Below are 20,456 nucleotides of genomic sequence, written 5' to 3'. Positions count from 1 at the left end.
TAACTATGATATAAATATAATACGTATATCTAAGTATACAAACATACAAAGACAACATGACGAAATAGCAAAACACACAGCTCTAATGTATAATGCTTTTTTTAAATAATTAATTTACACATTGTTATATTTAACAATGATTGACTCTTGTATTTAATAAGATAAGATAAAATAAGATATTCCTTTATTAGTCCCACAGCGGGGAAATTCGCAGTTTACAGCAGCAAAGGAGGAGTGCAAAACAAGAGGCATCAATAGAAATAATAATAATACAATAATAATATCAGAGTATGACACACTATAAACAGTACTGGTATATACAATAATAATAATAATAAAAAATACTGGTATATAAAATAGATAACGGACAGATATTTACATAATTGCGCGTTGTAGTGAATGATATTGCACGTTATTTTCACAGTTTATTTTTCTATAAACTGTCTTAAAAGGCAGTCAATGTAAAAAACGATCTCTATCAATGAACAACGGTTTTCTTTTGGTCATTTGAATATAGTTATAACAGCATCTCTGAGCAGTTTTCTTCTGTAATCCCGCCACTTTTGCACTAGATGGCGGTAAATCCTCTATAAACCCTTTCCGACCGTCCGGGTGGAGGAGAACAGAATAAAACCAGAGAAGAAGAAACGGCGGCTCCTGATTGGCTGTCGCTGGGATGCTCGGCTGCTGCTGCTGCATCTTCACTGCAGCCGCTCCATCTCTGCTGTAAACACGACTCTAATGCACCCGAGCCTCGTTTATGAACTCTTACATATAAATGTATCGGTAGCTGAACTCATGAAGACCCTTTAGTAGGATGCAGTCCTGTCGAGCGGGTTTAAATCAGCTGTGACAGACGAAGCCGAGTCTCCGGAGAGGTAAGAGCTCTGCTAAAGCCTGAGCTAGCTGGCCCAGCTGCATGTGATCACCTTTACTTTACCTTTACATTAATGTCTAATTCTACAACAGGAGGTCCCATTTAAACATATTTCATGTAAAATACCCGTCTTATCAGGTTTCTGAGCATGTTAGTGGTTGATGTTTGAAGTTTGGCACCGGACACCTGCTAACAGTTATGACAACCTGGAAAACGTTTAATTTAATTTTTCATTTTATTCTTATTTCATTCAAAAAAATAAAATAAACAATTCAATACAAATGCAAACACAAATGTTCATAAATTGTGAGTGAAAAGGGAGCAGAAATAAGAAGAATCTTATCTAATCTGCCCCTTTTTCCAAGAAATAAATTCACAAATAACATAAATTTAAAAAACAACTAAGTAAATAAAAAACTAAAATAAAATAAAATTACCCCCGTCAATGTGTGTGTCAATCAAACAGAGGTGTCAAAAGTATTCACATTCATTACTCAGGTAGAAGTATAGATACTAGAGTTTAAAAATACTCCTGTAGAAGTTGAAGTATCAACTCAAGTTTTTTACTCAAGTAAAAGTATAAAAGTACTGGTTTCAAAACTACTTAACGTATAAAAGTAAAAGTAATCTAAGGGGGGAAAAAGCCATTCAGGACAAAAGCCATTGAAAATGAATGCATCTTAGTATAATGTAAATACATTAAAGAACCATATATGTGTACTATTGAGCATTAACATGTGTTTCAGATAGCAGAAGATATGATGACTAGTTGCCTATAAGTATTGTAATGGTGCAAAAAGTCAAACTTCAGAGGCATGTTATCATTTATCCTAACCTTTATTGGAATGTACATCCAAGTTTAGTTGCAGGAATCTGAGGTAACGGATGTAAGAACAAAACTGGACAAGAACATCTGAAACAACCACAACCAAATTCACTCTATCCGGGCCGAAAAAAAAAGAGGCTGAAATGAGATAGAGTAACAAGGCTGTTTTTAAAATGTAAGGAGTAAGAAGTACAGATAATTGCGTGAAAATGTAAGGAATATAAGTAAAATGTCGTCTGAAAAATAATTACTCCAGTGAAGTATAGATAACCAAAATTTCTACTTAAGTAAGGTAACAAAGTATTTGTACTTTGTTACTTGACACCTCTGCAATCAAACTTAACTAACATACAGGACTGTCTCAGAAAATTAGAATATTGTGATAAAGTTCTTTATTTTCTGTAATGCAATTAAAAAAAACAAAAATGTTATACATTCTGGATTCATTACAAATCAACTGAAATATTGCAAGCCTTTTATTATTTTAATATTGCTGATTATGGCTTACAGTTTAAGATTAAGATTCCCAGAATATTCTAATATTTTGAGATAGGATATTTGAGTTTTCTTAAGCTCTAAACCATGATCAGCAATATTAAAATAATAAAAGGCTTGCAATATTTCAGTTGATTTGTAATGAATCCAGAATGTATGACATTTTTGCATTACAGAAAATAAAGGACTTTATCACAATATTCTAATTTTCTGAGACAGTCCTGTATTTGATTATATTTACTTAACATACAGGCTTTAATTGTTCTTTTGAATGTAATGTTGGATTTGGATTCTTTGTTTTCTTTATTCAGATTGTTCCGTAAACTGATTGCTTTCACAGAAACACAACGATCCATTAATTTAGTCCTGAATCTTGGTTTAAAAAAAATCTCTGTTCCTTTTAAGTTATACTTGCTTTCTCTTTTTTCAAATCTTTTCTGAATGTTGATTGGTAAAGTTTTTTTATGAGCTTTAAACATAATTTTCAGAATACTATAGTCTACTAATTCATGAAATTTCAACAATTTTAACTGAAGGAAACGGCTTTTATTTGAATATTTTTTACCGGTAGTTCTTTTGTTAACTATGTTTTGCTGACTCATAAGAAATAGTGGGATCTACCTGAGTCAAGTGTTTGATCTGCCTGAGGACGAGGGAGGGATGGCATTTCTGCATCCATGTGGCTGACATGTGGTGCTATGGGGAACTGTCTCCACGCCATTGATCACTTAATTTCTCCCTCAAACCACTTGTCTTCTCTGTCCGGGGTATTTCCATTCCTGTCCCAACGCAAGAGGCCATTATCCTTGATATGCAAGTAGACTGCTGAGTCTCGACCCTAGGCACTTGCTGCCTGTCTTGAATAACACGTATCTGGAGGTATCTATGTAAAAGTCAGTGTTCTCATCTCTGCACTGAGCTGCTCTTCTTGTTTTAGTGTTTTATTGCATGACTTAGTTTATATATCATGATGTCAGTTTCTTATAAGAAGTTCACCCTGGCACTTGAGGGTCAGTGGGACACGTGACTTTAATATATATTTAATTTTACATAAATATATATTTAATATTCCAAAATTACTATTTAGAACTGAAAAAAACACTTAGATTTAAAATAAACAAAATATGCTCTCTTACCTTCTGAGTAACCTATTCCCTGGGTGATTGAATGTCTACATGATTTAATTTATTATCTTAAAAAAATCACACAAATGGGTCATATTTCACATTTGGTATTTTAAATGTAAAATGTAATGTTTTAATTAATCAATAGCATTAATAGTGTGATTGGTAATATGTTACACATAAAGAGTCATATATTACTGAGACTCTCCAGAATATATCAGAAATTAATAATTGGTATCCATGTTTATGTTTTTCCATTACGCCCAAGCTGTTTGTTATGGAAATTAATTCTTTACGGTTCAGTAGTGATTGTAAGGCTCAAGAGTCTCATAAAATGCAGTATATTTTAATGAAGGCGTTTTTGTCCCTCTTACAATTGAGTAGGCTGCTGGACTACACCTGTTTAATAAGTTATAAGTTAGTTTTGATCTTATGTGATGTGGTGGTCTGAAATTCAAAATTTGAACCTGAGAACCACTTTTCACAGACAAAATGTGAAAAAACACATTACAGTTTTCAGTGAGGGCTGAACATCCAAGAGAAATGAAAATAACACATTTCTGAGTGGAAGGGCACTTTAAACAATTTAACTGTAGAGCACAAATATATAAACAGATTTAAAACATAACGTGTCCATATTGTAAGTTATGCTTTTTTGTTACAAAAGCAGCTGTTGGTGTCTCTTTATTTATTTTTCATCTCTATGAACCATTTGCTTTGTAGCCTAGAAAGACGAACAGCTAGCTAGTTTAAATTTGCTTTGCAGGTGAAAAGGTATCTACATCTTTCTAGGTGTGGATCTGATCCATCAGGCTGTTTGCTTTGTATAAATAAGTTGAAACAGTGAACAGATTTAGTTGTTGCATGGCTATAGTGTTGAACTACAGTATTATGATAGTTGATTAACTGCTTTAGTATTTTATTTCTTGCTATTCATTGTGTGATTCATATTAGTAAACTGAATAAATTAGTTGTAGACTGGTTTTCAGAGACAAGAAGATTCTTGAAAACATACCTAATTTCTGTACATGAACCATTTCTTTCAGACTTCCTGTTGGATTTGTTGCTGAGGTCAAAATTTTCAAACTGGACGAAATGGATGAACAAAGTGTTGAGGTATGTGCAACAGATTGCAATTCCAGCAGTATGGAATATTTTAATTGGAGTCTCTGTGTATGAGCTACTACAGTAGCTCATACACAGATCAGAGGTTGGTTGTGTGTTATTTCTGCAGCCTTGGTCAGTGGAAAATGTCTCTCTTTGCAGAGCATCGCTGAGGTGTTTCGCTGCTTTATTTGTATGGAGAAGCTGAGGGATGCTCGCCTCTGCCCACACTGCTCCAAACTCTGCTGCTTCAGCTGCATACGGGTGAGTGTTATCATGACCATGTCCTCGCTTTGGTACCCCTGTATTCTGCTATTACCAATACAGTTTGCTAATAATTATGTTCATGAATATTCAAGTCCAATTTCATAGTGGAATCAGTCAAGACTTGTGCTTGTTTTGAAGGGTTAAGGGAAAACTGATGAAGTTTGTGAAAAGTATTTATCAGCTGTGGTTTTTTTTTTGTTACTATTTCACAAGTTCAGACACAAAGTGATCCTGACTTTGAATCTCTTGAGTCTGCATCATAAATGTTGTATCCTACAGTAATGTATTTTCTATATGACTTCTCTCACAACTTTAAAATGTTACTCGAATAGACTTATAGCTATTTTTAGATGCAAATGTATGCATATTTTTAAGCTCTTGGAATTGTCTTAAATATACTGCTTTGCTTTTGTTCATCTTAAACCCTCTAAATCACTCCCTACAACCTCGTGACCTACCATTAATGTTGTAAAAGTCTTTGGACAAGAATGTGCCATAATAGCTAAGAGGAAAACACCAACAGCTATACATACTTTTCTGAAGATCATTTTACAGATGATTGTCCATGCAAAATATTATGAAAATGTACTTTTCTTCCGCCCCCCGAGTATTTTACAATAGTGGTGTGTTTCCTGTGATTGATTTGAAATGCTGTATTTAAACTGGAATCTCTTGTTTGACAGCGATGGCTGACGGAGCAGAGGGCCCAGTGTCCACACTGTCGGTAAGTGAGAACTAACTTTGAGTTTTAAGGTCTGTCAGCCTGCTCACAAGCTCACCTTACATACACGAGTCGCATCTGTCAATGTTCAGTACCAGAAAAACAGGACAGTTTCAGCTTATTTTTTACTAATGTGTAAAATTAGAAGATTCGGCCAGACTGGGAGAACACACACCTAATGCTCGTAATAATTTCAGATTGGTAAACTCACAAATACACATGATCAAATGTAACTTCAGAAGAAAAACCAAAATCACTCATGTTTCCACAACAATTCTACAATTCTACCTCCCCAATAGACTCAGGATTGGGTCTAAGATCATTTAGTCTGTAATGATCAATAAGAAAAAAAAAGTGCAATTACTGAAGGCAGCATGACAGCACCCTGTAGTTTAGATAGAGAGAATTCTTCCCTTCTGGTCTGAAGCAGTGAAAGAGGCAAGAAGCATCTGGATAGTTTGTGTTGTCAGTTTTTTAGATTTCTAATGTTTAAAAAGTAGCTGTGGTGTGAGGTGTACAGCATGTGATTGTTGTGGAAGGTAGAGCTGCATATGAAAGGAGATGTGGAGTCGTAGCGCAGCCTTAGGGGATTTATTCAGAAGTGCAAGACTACAGAGAAGTCAAACAACCGTAGTCAGAATCCCAGCAAATCCCAAAGTCAGTTTTAGCTCGCATATTTATATGCATTACTTGAATGTCACAAAAATAAGCTCTTTTAACATTTTTATCACAAGTCAACCATTTTTCCTTCGTGCCTAGCTGCTCCGTGTGCGTCATACATCACAAAATCACATCTCAACCGGGAATTGGTCACATAGCTGTGTGCGTCAAACATTTCTTCCATATGGCGATAAATAATACGTGCATGTTCTGTAACACGCAGCGCTCCTCTGCAGCTGAGGGAGCTGGTGAACTGTCGCTGGGCTGAGGAGGTCACTCAGCAGCTGGACACTCTGCAGCTCTGCAGCCTCACCAAGCACGAAGACAACGACAAGGACAAGTGAGCAACTCTTAAAATCAGCCCAGTTCTGCTCCACCCTTGGGTTTACTATCGTTGAGGGATATTCTTTGACATTTTCAGATAAATACTTCCTGGTTAACTGTCACTTTCTCTAATAAAATTAGATACTGAGCTCAAAACTTGAGAACATTTACCATGTTTAGTTTGTATATCCTGTGCTCTGCAAGGAAGATACGGTAGGCTAAACAGTTGAATGTGATGTAGAACATCTGTGTAAAACAAAAAATGTTTAAGTTTTCATTAGATTGTTGTTCTATTGTTGTTGGATGAATTCTTTTGCAGATGTGAGAACCACCACGAGAAGCTGAGTGTTTTCTGCTGGACCTGTAAAAAATGCATCTGTCACCAGTGTGCCCTGTGGGGAGGCATGGTAATGTTTGAAAGGGTTCATTTTTAGATTAAAGAGTTAACTAAAATCAAAATAACAATTTTACTGCCACTGCAACCTGGTCATCGCAACTTCCTAATGTCCAACATCGTTGGCCTGACTTGCAGAAACGCCTAAACCTTAGATTCATACTAATATGAACTGAAAGAAATAACACATCTTAATTTTGGAGGACAAACTTAGGATGAACCTAAGAGCAAATGATGTTGTTTTTTTGCAGCATGGTGGCCACACCTTCAAGCCTTTGGTGGAGATTTACGAGCAGCATGTGACCAAGGTGAAGGAGGAGGTGTCCAAGCTGCGCCGCCGCCTCATGGAGCTTATCAGTCTGGTGCAGGAAGTGGTGAGAACTCCTCCTTTCTTTTGAGTATGAAATGAGAAGTTTGATAAGCTTCTAGTTGACATTTATTGAAAAGGACTTAAACCTTTTTATTTCTGGGTCTCTCTGAACTACCAGAAAAGAGGGCTTGTTACTTTATATATTCTTAAAAACATGTTTTGGTTAGATTCAACAATTAGTTTTACAGTAACTGATTTGTTTGATTGATTGATTGATTGAATTGTTTATCTCGAACACATAAGGAAAAAAATATAACATTTTAAAACAAATTCAAAACATACAAAAAAAAAAGCAACAACAAAAACGTAATACAAACAGGGAAAAAAAACAGTGTCCGAAAAGGAGCAGGTAGAAGTAAAACTTATTTAACCCTGCCCCTTTGTTACCTCTATTATAAATTAAACATAAATATTAATAATAAATAGCTGCTAATTTACCTATTACGCTACCAATTTTCTCATTGGTTGTGCCTTTGCACCTAACCAGCTAACAAACACAATATTTCCTTATCATAACTCCTCCTCAATCAAATAACTTCCCAGAACTTCCTTTTTTAAAAAAAAAATTTTGATTACATTTTTTAATTTAATTGTAAGCAGCACATTTGAGCTTGATTTAATTATATGTTTACAAAGTGGTGTTCCTATTTTACACGCACATTTAATCCAAGAACACTTTTAAACAATATTTAGACTGATTTCCCTGGTTTGAGGCAGGATGTTGCTGGTTTTGATATTCAGTTTGTTAGAATTCAAGTCCACCCATAATCCCCCACATCCGTCTGACCTGCTTCATGTTACTACTGCCTCCCGTACCTTCCTGTCTTCTTCTATCCCCTTGACTGTCTCCACCGCCCGTCTCAGCACCATGGGGTGCAGAGCTCTCAGCCGCTCTGCTCCGCTCTGGTTCTGGAGCTCATCACCATCTGAGCTCAGAAATATCAGATCACTTCCACTCTTTAAATCCGCCCTCACCACCCATCTGTTTTGAGACGGCTTTCTCTCCCTGACTAAAGTTGCATTGTCTAATTTTAACTCGTTTGTATCTTGTATACTGTGGTTTTGTTTATGGCATGGTATTTGATTTTATTGTTTTTCTTTATTTTGTACGGTGTCCTATAGTGGTAGAAAGGCGCCTATAAATAAAACGTATTGATATTATTATTGTTGTTATTATTAATTGTGTGTGTTTCATAGCACATTGCCTCTAGATGGCACTAATGTATTTGTGTTTGTCTGCTGTTTCAGGAGAAGAACGTTGAAGCCGTCAGGGGAGCGAAGGACGAACGAGTCAGAGAGATCCGGAATGCTGTGGAAATGATGATCGCTCGTTTGGACAACCAGCTCAAGAACAAGCTCATCACTCTCATGGGTACGACTCTCGCACGTGTCACCGTTGCAGTGCAGATGAGCTGAATCTGAGTGTATGACACACACCTGGCTGCAGCATGGGCTGTATTTGTATGTTGGCGACGGTTGTGACATCTTCAGGATAGTAAAATTTACATACCTTAAAATGGGTAAAGTTTTATCTGATCAACAGATAAAATCCCTTCAAATGAGTCCCTTGTCCTCTTCAGGCATGCACCATATCATGGAGATGTGATGGCAGTTTTTCACATTACTTCAATGTCTTGGTTCACTTTTATGTCACTCTGGGCACCAGCGACCACCGCTGGTTAAGTTTGACATGTCACATCTGTTAAAAGGAAATTCAGTCAGCTGGATAAAGCAGGAAAACCTTTGAGCAGACTTTATCCTGATATTACAAACTTGGTTGAGAGGAATACATGTGAATGTTTTAGGGGATTAATAAGAGTTGGAGAATAACTTGAAGAAAAAAACATTGCTGTATGTGTGAACAACAGAATGATTGTCATTTCAGCAGAGGTGTTTTGTCTTACAAGCTTGGAAAAGGTTCAAGTTACTGCAAGAAGCTCCAATCGGCACCAAAATGCGACAGCCGAGACCTTTCCTGTATAGAAAAAACAAACAACAATGAGACTGTAAGCTAAAAGCAGTGAGAGTCACTCTCTACAGTCGAGAGCAATACGCATCTGAAATATTTATCTGGAGTGAGTGAATGCCTGCTCTCAGCACCCACGAGCACAACCTGCACTCCCACTCATGCACACTCACCAGCTTCCCTCAGAGCTCACAATGGGCACAAGTGCACAGAAAATAGAAATGTGCCTCTCCCCACCAGGCCAGAAGACGTCCTTGACCCAGGAGACGGAGCTGCTGGAGTCCCTGCTGCAGGAGGTGGAGCATCAGGTTGGTGCTTCACAGCCGATCACAGCCTCCATTCACGCAGCTCTGCTGCACGTTGTTAGTTCTGTAATAAAGCACCAACGCCAGCTCAACAACAACACTAAACAATAGGGGTGTAACAATATATCGTGCCACGAAATTTTGCGATACAAAAACGTCACGATACGTGTCATGGAGGTGACAAACTGTATCGCGATATTGGGTTAGTAATATTAATCTACCGGCCCCCGTCTACTGGACGGCCGGTGGGGGGACGCGGGTGTCTTATCAGGGCCGGCTTTGCTGGTCCTGCTTCCTGGCTTCGGCCTCCGCTCCCCCTCTTGCCCCCCCTACACGATTCATACGCACATAGGCGAAAGGCGGGGGGTCCGGGTCGTGGGGGGCACTGTCCCGCGGGGCCTGGCACTCCCCGCCTCACGGTTTTAACAGCAAAATAGACACTGCACATTCAACACTTAATAAATACATTTGACAAGGACACGTAGTTCGGGAGGGGGGGGGGTCTGTGTCAATCGATACTTGGCCCTCCCTCCTCCCTGTTTTTATGGCATTAATCACATGCACTCAACACAAGGGGCGGGAGGGGGTCCCACATCACCCGCGTTCCCTCACCGGCCTGGGCCTGGGACGGGTGGGTCGGGTTACCCGGGCCTGGCGGGGCCCGCCGTGCAGCCTGGGGTGCCTTCTGGCGGTGCTGGATCCCCCCGGGGAGGGGGAAACGGTGCGTGATTGTATGTCTGTGTCGGTGGGAATGCGGTATGGAAGGGTCCTGCCATGGAGGATTTGAGCCTCCATTGGCAGGACATCAAAAACTTAATAATTTATCAATATTATTTTATACAAAGATGGTTATTATTATTAGTATTATTATTAGTATTATTATTATTATTATTATGTATAGTATATTATATTATTATTAGTATAGGTATCGAATAGGTGAATGGATGAATGAATGGGATGCCTGGGTCTGGGGCCCTCCGTTGTCGGGCCTGCGCGGGTGTCGCCTTGTTGGGGGGTTCCCTCTCTCCGGGCCCGTCTCCGGTCCCCCCCGCTGCCTCTACGGCGGGGCGCCCCTCTGGTCTTGGAGGGCCACTTTCGTGGGGGACGGGTGCGCCTGCCCGCGTCGGCGGCCGGGGCGGCTCTGTCTCTCCGGGCAGGCTGGCCCCCTGCCGGGTGGGGGTCGTTGGCCTGAAGGGTGAGGGCCTCCTGGCCGCGTGTCCGGCCCGGACCGGGTGGCCGGGGATTGCCTGGGTCGCGGTCAGCCGCCGCGGGATCCCTGGCTGCTTCTTTCCGCGCCGTGGGGGCCCCGCCCGCGGGCCCCCTCGGCCGCCGCCGGGTGGGGGGGGGGCCTCGCAGGCGGTGGGTTGCCTCCCTCCTACTTCTCCCCTCTGTGGGGTTGCCGGTGGCCTGGGTTCTGGGCTCTTCCTTGTCGGCCTCTGGTCTCGCGGGTGGCGGGGTTGCTCCCCCCCCTCCCCCACTATAGATACACTTCAGGTGGAGCTTTGTTTGGTTTATTACACACACACACACACACACACACACACACACACACACACACACACACACACACACACACACACACACACATACACACACACATATAGTCATTTAGTCACATGCATACACACACACACACACACACACACACACACACACACACACACACACATGCATGATCATATACATACACACACACACACATAGACATACACACTGGCTTGTTCACCTGCATGCTGGCTCTCTAGTTTTTGGGTTTAGGTAGCGGTAGCGATAGCTTAGCTCAGACTGCGATCAGATCTCAAGATTTAGGTCGATTGCTGTTCGTGTTTTGGATGGCTCCGTGCCGGTTTCGTGCTTTGTTTGTGGTTTTTTTGTTGCAGATTTCCAGTGCTTGACGTGTGTCTCCGTGTGTTCCTGCTTCCTGGATTGGCAGTGGATGTCGTCACCCCCCCACCCACCCCCCCCAAAAAAAAAAAAAAAAAAAAAAAAAACACTGGGTTTGTATGTGTATATTTATGTATGTCTACGCATATGTGTGCGTATATATATGTATATTACATATAGTAATAATGCACATATATACACTTTTGGTTTCTACCGTTATGGTATCAATCAATAATATGTGTGCAGACAAGGTAAAAAAAAAAAAAAAAAAAAAAAAGTAATATTAATCTATTGTGTTGACTAGTAACGCGCAGCGTATTTGTGCCGACCGCGCCTCGACCCGCGGACCAAAATCTTACTACGCTCAGAAGAAACTAGTACCGTTTTGTGGTCCCGATCACGGGACTCTTGCAGGGTTTTGAGCTCAGAACTTTTACTTATGTAAGTCTGCTGTAGAGTTAAGCCTTACCTTATTAAATTAAACCTTTTTGGGGTCGTGAGTAGGATAAACACGGGGAAACTTCTGCTGAGTTCCAGTGTACTTTAATGTCCCTCAACAGTGTAGGATTTTAGAACATCAACACAGCACCTAGTGCCGTACTGTGGCGTATCACTCCGCCCAATCTAGAACAGACTAATCACTACAGATAAACTGAGTAGTGTAATTATAATCCCTGATTTACATCAGAATATAAAGAATATATTTATAAAATAATTAACCCTGAATTACCAAAATAACCTTAACAAAAATACATCTCCTATAAAGTGAGCATGAATCAATCTTTTCTATGATGTTAAATTGTATTTATTTATTTACTTTTATTTATTTATTTAATGTTAGTTGTTAAATTTCTGGAAAAGAAAAAAGTCAAATCATACATGAGAGAAACTACTCAGTTTGTGGCAAAATATTTTAACTTGTATGAAACTGAAGATGCATAATGCAAACCTGACATTTACTTTTAGTTCAGTTTGTGGAAAATGGTTGGCCTGGCTTTCTCTTTAAAACTTAAACAGTTATAAAGCATTACAAACTGTAACAATAGGGCAAACGCACAGCATTGTTTTGTATTTTGTGTCTTTCAAATAAAAGACCATTTTTCCAGTCATATGTTCCTCATTCAAGGTTGTTAAAAAAATACTGCTATAATATCGTATAGTTATCGTGACCTCAATATCGTGTATCGTACCCTATCGTGAGATTAGTGTATCGTTACACCCCTACTAAACAACTCACAATATCTGTCTTGCTGCATAGTTCTCAATGGCAATCACAAATCTTATAGGTCAAAGTTTGTTTTGGTGTTTTATGGCTTAGAATTACAAGGTGAATACTCTCCTATGAGATTCAAAATTTCAGCAATTAAAATGTTGACCAGTTGTTCCAGATCATTTTACTGCATATTAGGGAGATTAGTAACAACAATCTAAATAAAATGTAACTATAGATTCGTTTTACAGTATAATGCCGGCTGTGATTTTAAGAAAATCAGACACCTCGCAAGTTTACATCCCTAGAACTGATGTGCAATGTGTGTCAAACTTGTTTAACACCTTGTTTATCACACGTCCATTATTCAGTATTGATCACCGTTGTCTCTTAAAGGGGGTGTGATGAATCACGTGGATGAGGTTATCTGTGCTAAGGGACGGCATTAATGGTTTGAAAAGAACAGGATTCCCACTTTTAGGCCGAAAGTGCAACAGACACATTGATTGTTGACAGTATAAAGTATATTTATAGAATACGCTGAAATTCCCTCTATCAGATGAGGTTTCGGGAGTTCTTTGACAGATGTTTAAAAAGCAACAAAACTTTATGTGAAACAAAAGCAGCGTACCACGCTGGCTGCTTAGCCAGGTGTGAACAGTGATGACATGAAGGCTTTCGTGTTTTATCTCGGGCAGCTCCACTCCTGCAGCAAGAGCGAACTCATCTCAAAGAGCCCAGAGATCCTGCTCATGTTCCAGCAGGTCCACCGGAAACCCATGCAGTCCTTCGTCACCACGCCGGTCCCCCCAGACTTCACCAGGTAAATGTGCAGGGTCCAGGAAGAATGCAGGAAAATACCACGGCTAGAAAAGTTTTCAACAAATAGTTGTATTATTAGTAAATGTTTCTGTAATGTTTTTACTAGTTTTTTTTTTTATTGACAATTCTCCTATCCCTGGAGAGTACCTTGGCACTAATGTGATCACTTATTTTGTTTTGATGTGCATCCCTCCCTTCTTTGTGGGCTTCCAGCGAGTTGGTTCCGGCGTACGACTCCAGCACATTTGTTCTGGTCAACTTCAGGTAAATCCTTTTCTAGGCTGCACTTATCCATAGATCAGATGACAAGACCTATGCTGCTTATTACAATAAAACTTGCCCCAAAAATGTTGAGTCCTGGTTATAATCCAACTTGGCTGGTTGGGAGGAGCAGGAATCAGGTTATTGCTGGAGTAAATGGCTGTAAATGTCCTTTGTACTTCACGTTCTGCATCACATTGGGAGCATGGCATGTCCAGTACTGTTTAATGTGCAAAGCTGTATTGCTGCAACATAGCTACTTCCTGCAGAATGTTTGTATACAATGATGATTTAGGTAAAGGTTGGTTGATATGATTTGAAAAGCAAAGACATGCATGTCTAGCGGTTAGATCTGTATTGAAATTAAGGAAGGAAAAAAAAAAGTCTATATGAGCCGACAAGTATTTTAACTGTATATTTTGCTGACAGCTGCTTCTCTGACACTTATCACATGTATAAAAATAGGCTCCATGGCAGATATGCTTGATGGTACGTTACTGCAGAGGGGTTTGAGCCACAGCTGAGACGTGGGTGTCATGCAGACAGTTTGGACTCTCTGGTCCCATGTTCCCCAATCCACATCCTCAATTTCCTCCACTCGTCATTAGGCCTGTGTTGAAAAAATCGATTTCCCAATTCAAAATCGATTCTCATATTAATTCCTAAAAATCGATTCCTATGTCTAAAGATCGATTTTTTTTTTTTTTTCTTTCTTTTTTTTCTTTCATTTATTTATTTGTTATTTTTTTTTCATCATTACATTATAACTTTTGGTTATTTTGTTTTGTTGGACACGAGAATAACTGGTGCCATGTTTTTGCCTTTAAATATGTTAAAGGTATGAAAACATTAAAGTGTTCAGTTATGATTGCATAAATTGTCTATATTTCATTACTTTATATACTGTCTTGGGGTTACATTTGCAAAAAATGGTAAAAACCAAATGCTCAAAAATTAAAAACCAAAATAGACCGAAAATGGAACAAATAAAAACGGAATGTGGGAAAAATGAAAACCGATTTCATCCGTCTGTTTGCTGCCCTGGATCTGTTTGGTAATTCTGGCCCAAGATGTTCCTGAAAGCAGTTCTATCAGCATTCTGGGAGCTGATTGGTCCTTACAGCATCATCAGCTGCCAATACTTGCTGTTGAATCTCAATATAATACTAGTAGTAATATTTTGCATAACTACAGTCATATAATTCATGCAACAGCTCAAAAAACAGTTTTAATAACACTAACCCAAATCAATATCGGAATCGACTCAAATCTTGATAATCAATTCTGAATCTTAAGAATCGGAATCGAATCGATTCTTGACATTTGAATCGATCCCCATCCCTACTCGTCATGTTTTAGATAGATTTTTCTGCTCCAATACATCTGATTCCACCATCAGATGGAATCCACCTGATGACATGCTGATAAACCACCACCAGTGGTACAGAACCTTTGCTGTTACTTAACTACAATAGCAAGTTGGAAACTTGCGATAAAACGTCATACTGAATCACAGTTGAGTGGATATGCATTTTATTTTTGTGTGTGTATTGGTAGCACCCTGAGGCAGCGAGCTGACCCAGTCTACAGTCCTCCACTTCAGATATCTGGCCTCTGCTGGAGACTCAAAGTTTACCCAGTAAGTTTGAAATGGTTGTCCTCGCTGCCACGGTTTAATATTACTGTCATAGCTGCAACGCAGAAATTCACTGAATCTTTGCGAAAGCAGTAAAGTAACTCCTGTGATGTGTTTCCTCAGGACGGTAATGGCGTCGTCCGGGGAAACTATCTCTCTGTGTTCCTGGAACTGTCTGCTGGGCTTCCAGAGACATCCAAGTATGAATCATTTCTTTAAAAATCACCTTCTTTCCTGCAAACTAGTTTCTACAAAAGCTTTTGTTAGCAGTTTGTAGGTACTACACCCAGAGGAAGGAAAATGGGTTATATTCATGTGTTGGCAAGCTTTGAACAGTTATACTCAAACAAAATAGAAGTGCTACATTGCTGTTTATTTTCTGTGTTTAAACTTGGGTTTGCAGAGTTCATGGTTACGTCACTGAGAAACTCCAGATGATTCTGTAATTTTAAGGCATCCATCCCTGAGCATGTGCAGCCCTGTACTAGGGCTGGGCGATATATCGAGATTTTAATATATATTGATATATATTTTCAAACGCGATATGGTACGAGACAATATCGTTTATATCGATTATTTAAAAAAAAAAAAAAAAAAAAAGATTTTTTTTTTTTTTTTTATGATTTTGATATAGCTTATTGTGCACAAATGTTTTGTTATTTAAACAACTGTCAACCTCAGTGGAAAAGTCTGCCTGTTACTGTCTACATTGTATTAATTGCACAGTGTATTTTAATTTAATTGTTATGCAGGAAAGGGATCTTTGTTTTATTTTATTCAAGAAGCATTTTTACTCTATATATGCAGGCAGTTTATTTTTATTTTATTTGTTTTATACATTTTGATATTGTGCACACTTCTGTTAATAAAGGAACCTGTGTGACATTTGGCACGAGGCTTTGTATTAAAACTGACTGTTTTTTTTAAGGGTTTGCCTCAGAAAAAATGAAGCTAACAGAGATGCTATGCTATAATGCTTTGGGGGAAACTCCAATTATGGCACAGAAAAAATGTCGATATATATCGAGTATCGCCATTCAGCTAGAAAATATCGAGATATGACTTTTTGTCCATATCACCCAGCCCTACCCTGTACGAGTGTCTGCATTGTTACCACAAATTAGTTAAGATTTGCAATACAAATACATCTTGCAAGTTATAAAGATATAAAAAAAAAAGAATCTTCATCATGTTAAATTAATAAGTGACTGTCTTTGATCTAAATAAAATTGATATATCTTCCTGTGAATTTCCAGTATGTAAGAAGGTCTTTGATCTTTCCAGGTACGAGTACCGTGTTGAAATGGTCCACCAGGCCTCCAGCGACCCGACCAAGAACATCATTCGGGAATTTGCGTCTGACTTTGAGGTCGGGGAGTGCTGGGGCTACAACCGCTTCTTTAGACTGGACCTGTTGGCCAGCGAGGGCTACTTGAACATGCAGACCGACACCTTGGTCCTCCGGTGGGTTAAAAAACACACACACATACCGTTATCAGACCCCTCTGGAACGCAGGCCTTCATTGCTGTTTCTTTTTCTCTAGTATCAAAGTGTAACATTGTAATGAGTTTTTCTTTGTGTGTGTTCACAGCTACCAGGTTCGATCACCCACATTCTTCCAGAAGTGCAGAGATCAATACTGGTACATCAGCCAGCTGGAGTCGGCCCAAAGCGGCTACATTCAGCAGATCAACAATCTCAAAGAGGTACCGTCGGTGTGTGTGGGTCTGATTGTGCACTATTTAGTTTGAATCCTAGGATTTTTTCACGCAAACTCACCTATTTTTTTCCAGGTGTTTCCAGGTTTATAGTGTTTCCTTCATGGCCAAGGTTTTTATTTACTTTGATTGTTTAGGGCACCAGGCCTTTATTTTTTAAGTTATAAATATGATATTGTTCAGCAAGTTTTTATTTCGATCCAAAAAGGAAAAAAATCTTAAGAGACCAAATTATTGGAAATTTCCCCTCTGGGGGACTATTAAAGGATTTCTTATCTTATTTCTTATCTTATCTTACCATATTGAGCACCTTCTGAAGCTTTCCCCTCTGGAATTTGCCTTTTAATATTTACATTTGTCTTTTCAATTTTTGCAGTAAATTAATATTAAAAAAAGAAGCACAACGTTGGATAAATAATGTAGCTGACAAGGACTAGCTTAACAGCCAAAGTGATCGTTATTTGTGCACGGTCCTGTGAAAGCAACCCTGCACATGTACAGGACTGTCTCAGAAAATTTAAATATTGTGATTTTCTGTAATGCAATTACAAAAACAAAAATGTCATACATTCTGGATTCATTACAAATCAACTGAAATATTGCAAGCCTTTTATTATTTTAATATTGCTGATCCTGGCTTACAGTTTAGGAAACTCAAATATCCTATCTCAAAAAATGTGAATATTCTGGGAATCTCAATCTTAAGCTGTAAGCCATAATCAACAATATTAAAATAATAAAAGGCTTGAAATATTTCAGTTGATTTGTGATGAATCCAGACTGTATGACATTTTTGTTTTTTAAATAGCATTACAGAAAATAAAGAACTTGATCACAATATTCAAATTTTCTGAGACAGTCCTGTATGCAGTTGTACTTAAGCAGCACTGCTATAAGTTCACGATGTCAAATGTTAGGTAAATGATGTATTTCTGAGGTATCAGATTATGAACATGTCTGATTTCAGAGGCTGGCCATCGAGTTGTTTCGTCGCCAGACGTCACGCAGCTCCTCGCCCCCGGACCTGAGGCTCGCTGCCGGCACCACAACTTCTGAAAGAGATCTGCGCTCAGGGAAGAGCAGCAACGACATCCAGAATGCTTTGAGCAACACTAAGAAAGGAGGAGAAGAAGAAGAGATGACACAACATGATGACTCCAATGTAAGGGCTGTTAATACTGCGTCAGACTAAACTACTAACTTATGAACTAAGCGTGAGAAGCTGCCGTTGCACTAGCATTCTGTTACTTCTCAGTTATTTGACACAGTCTACATGGCCAGGTGAAGGTGACGAAAAAATGAGGTAGCATTACTTAGCACGGCATTTCTACAGCTGTATCTTCTTGCAGACCATTACTGCTCTAAAAATTGGTATTTTGCTGCATAAAAACCAGTCTTGTTGATAGTGGTGTTTTTGTGTTGGTCAGGAGCTGTCAGACGGAGACTTGGAGGTGGACTGCCTGACGGAGGAGGAGGTGAACCCGTTGGACGGCAGCAGCACCTCAGGAAGCTCCACAGCTACGAGCAACACAGAGGAAAACGATATAGACGAGGAGACTATGTGAGTAAAGCCGAGGACACACCAACCCGACGTCGCCCGCTGTCAGCCGACTGCTGTGTCGCCTGTGACGGGCTGGGTCGGGCTCAAAAAAGAAGCACTAGACACACCGCAAAGACGACACCCAACGGCCGACTAGCACGTACGTTCTGCGCAGTCTGCGTTTCAAATTGCTGCAATGTTTTTGGAGAAGAGCCGCCGGTCCTGGGGCGCAGCAGCAGCTCAGATCGCCAGGTCAACCTGCCGTCGTCCCGGGGAGAAACCTGCAGCTCTGTGGAGAATTACCGCTGGCTGAAATAAATCATTTAGGAAGATAAATGTTGGTTTAATAGATGAAATCTAACAGTTGTAGCTACGCCTGTTAAGAAATTTGTTCCGAAAATTTCGGGATTTCTGCCTTCCGGCTCCGGAGCTGATTTATGGTTTCGCGTTAAATCGACGCAGAGCCTACGGCGTACGGCGCGCGTCGCCACGTAACCTACGCCGTAGGCTCTGCGTTGGTGTAACGCGGAACCATAAATCAGCTTTTATTCTGGCGAGGTTTGAAAAAGACTAACGAGTGATTATGTACATTCACTGAGTGAATATTATGAAAGTAAAATATATATTTCTCGCTAGAAATGTAATCAAAACGCAGTTTTATGCAGAAACTAACTCAAAATATTGATTTTTTTCACTAAAAAATAAGAAATGTCCGACATGTCGAATCGGCTGAAAAGCTCCCGACGGGCGCCTGACCTGTGGCGACGTGCGGGACACACCGGGAAAACTAGGCCGACAGACGCGCACCGACGCTCATCAACGGCCCGACGGCCGAAAGTCGGCTTGGTGTGTCAGGGCCTTAAGAGTTCTCACTTCTTCTCCATTATAATATATCGTTGAAGAGCCTAGAACATAAATCAAAGTCTCGCCTTACTCTGACTCTCTATACTGCGAAACTACGGTAATAATGAGAGCATTAAAAGCTTCTGCCTCTCAGGATCGACTTTAACAGCTTACTGCGATCTTTGGACAGGTCAGGGGAGAATGATGTGGATTTCATCGGGAACTTGGAGACAGAAGAAGGGGAACTTCCTGACGACCTGGTTGGAGCCACAGGTATGACTCAAACACCAGCATGGTTATTCTTCTTAATTCTTCTTATGTCAGTTTTAATTCTCCTGTATAGATGCATTTTCTTCTATTTCAACAGAGCAACCTTTTTCTTGTGTGTGCCTTATCTGCGTATGTCCTCGAGCATCAGCACGTCTCATAAAACATTTGCAGGCTGCCCAGAATTTACGACCGTGTCGCCGCTGCATGTGTTTGCCTTTGCAGACGAGCGCTGTACAATAATAGATCTGTGTGCGTCTTCACTGTTGGCCTTTTTTTAGAGCACATGCTGTGATAGATGTCTTTTTTAGTGTGGTCATTTATAACAAGAGATCCACATTTTGTTTTATAAATATTTAAACATGACACATAAAAGCTTCCCTTTTGCCCGTTTGCTCATTGTTTTGCATTTGATGTTTTCAGTACTCGTCTAACGTCCACCATCAGTCATCTTTTGCACTAGAACATGTTTTGTTCACACTTAGTTTTACTTACAATGTTTATAACAAAATTATTTTATTAGCAGAGTGAAGCATTTATTGATGTGTTGATCAACTGCTGCAGTTTTTGATGTTGTAATCCCCACTATTTGTAAATTTATGTTGAAAGGAAACATAGAAAAGCTATAAAAAGGGTGGAGTGTCCTCTCCAGGTGGGGGATCAGATCCTGCCCCAAGTGGAGGCATTTAAGGATTTCAGGGTTTTGTTCAGGAGTGAAGGAAGAATGTAGAGGGAGATGGTGCAGCGACTCGGTCTGTCAAGGTGAAGAAGGCTCGATGTTCCAGTCGTTCCACGTTCCCATCCTCACCTGCGGTCAAAAGATGTACGTAGTGACCAAAAG

General features: G+C 39.7%; 1 protein-coding gene across 1 annotated transcript in view; it reads left to right on the top strand.

The window, feature by feature from the left end:
• Positions 1 to 677: 677 nt before the first annotated feature.
• trim37 (tripartite motif containing 37) overlaps positions 678 to 20,456 on the top strand; it is a 33,247-nt gene continuing 13,468 nt past the window's right edge. The window contains exons 1-18 of the mRNA XM_061740574.1: positions 678 to 878; positions 4,369 to 4,438; positions 4,589 to 4,690; positions 5,377 to 5,417; positions 6,298 to 6,414; positions 6,718 to 6,805; positions 7,044 to 7,166; positions 8,411 to 8,534; positions 9,369 to 9,436; positions 13,226 to 13,350; positions 13,563 to 13,613; positions 15,168 to 15,249; positions 15,370 to 15,446; positions 16,531 to 16,710; positions 16,839 to 16,953; positions 17,933 to 18,127; positions 18,393 to 18,526; positions 19,539 to 19,621. Of these exons, the coding sequence (XP_061596558.1) occupies positions 4,418 to 4,438; positions 4,589 to 4,690; positions 5,377 to 5,417; positions 6,298 to 6,414; positions 6,718 to 6,805; positions 7,044 to 7,166; positions 8,411 to 8,534; positions 9,369 to 9,436; positions 13,226 to 13,350; positions 13,563 to 13,613; positions 15,168 to 15,249; positions 15,370 to 15,446; positions 16,531 to 16,710; positions 16,839 to 16,953; positions 17,933 to 18,127; positions 18,393 to 18,526; positions 19,539 to 19,621 (1,726 nt within the window). The 5' untranslated portion in view covers positions 678 to 878; positions 4,369 to 4,417. The remainder of the gene's footprint in view (positions 879 to 4,368; positions 4,439 to 4,588; positions 4,691 to 5,376; positions 5,418 to 6,297; positions 6,415 to 6,717; positions 6,806 to 7,043; positions 7,167 to 8,410; positions 8,535 to 9,368; positions 9,437 to 13,225; positions 13,351 to 13,562; positions 13,614 to 15,167; positions 15,250 to 15,369; positions 15,447 to 16,530; positions 16,711 to 16,838; positions 16,954 to 17,932; positions 18,128 to 18,392; positions 18,527 to 19,538; positions 19,622 to 20,456) is intronic.

The sequence above is a fragment of the Cololabis saira genome, chromosome 14, assembly GCF_033807715.1.
Source record: "Cololabis saira isolate AMF1-May2022 chromosome 14, fColSai1.1, whole genome shotgun sequence".
Classification (NCBI taxonomy): domain Eukaryota; kingdom Metazoa; phylum Chordata; class Actinopteri; order Beloniformes; family Belonidae; genus Cololabis; species Cololabis saira.
Note: the sequence above shows the minus strand (reverse complement) of the source record. Positions and strands in the feature narration are given on the sequence as shown.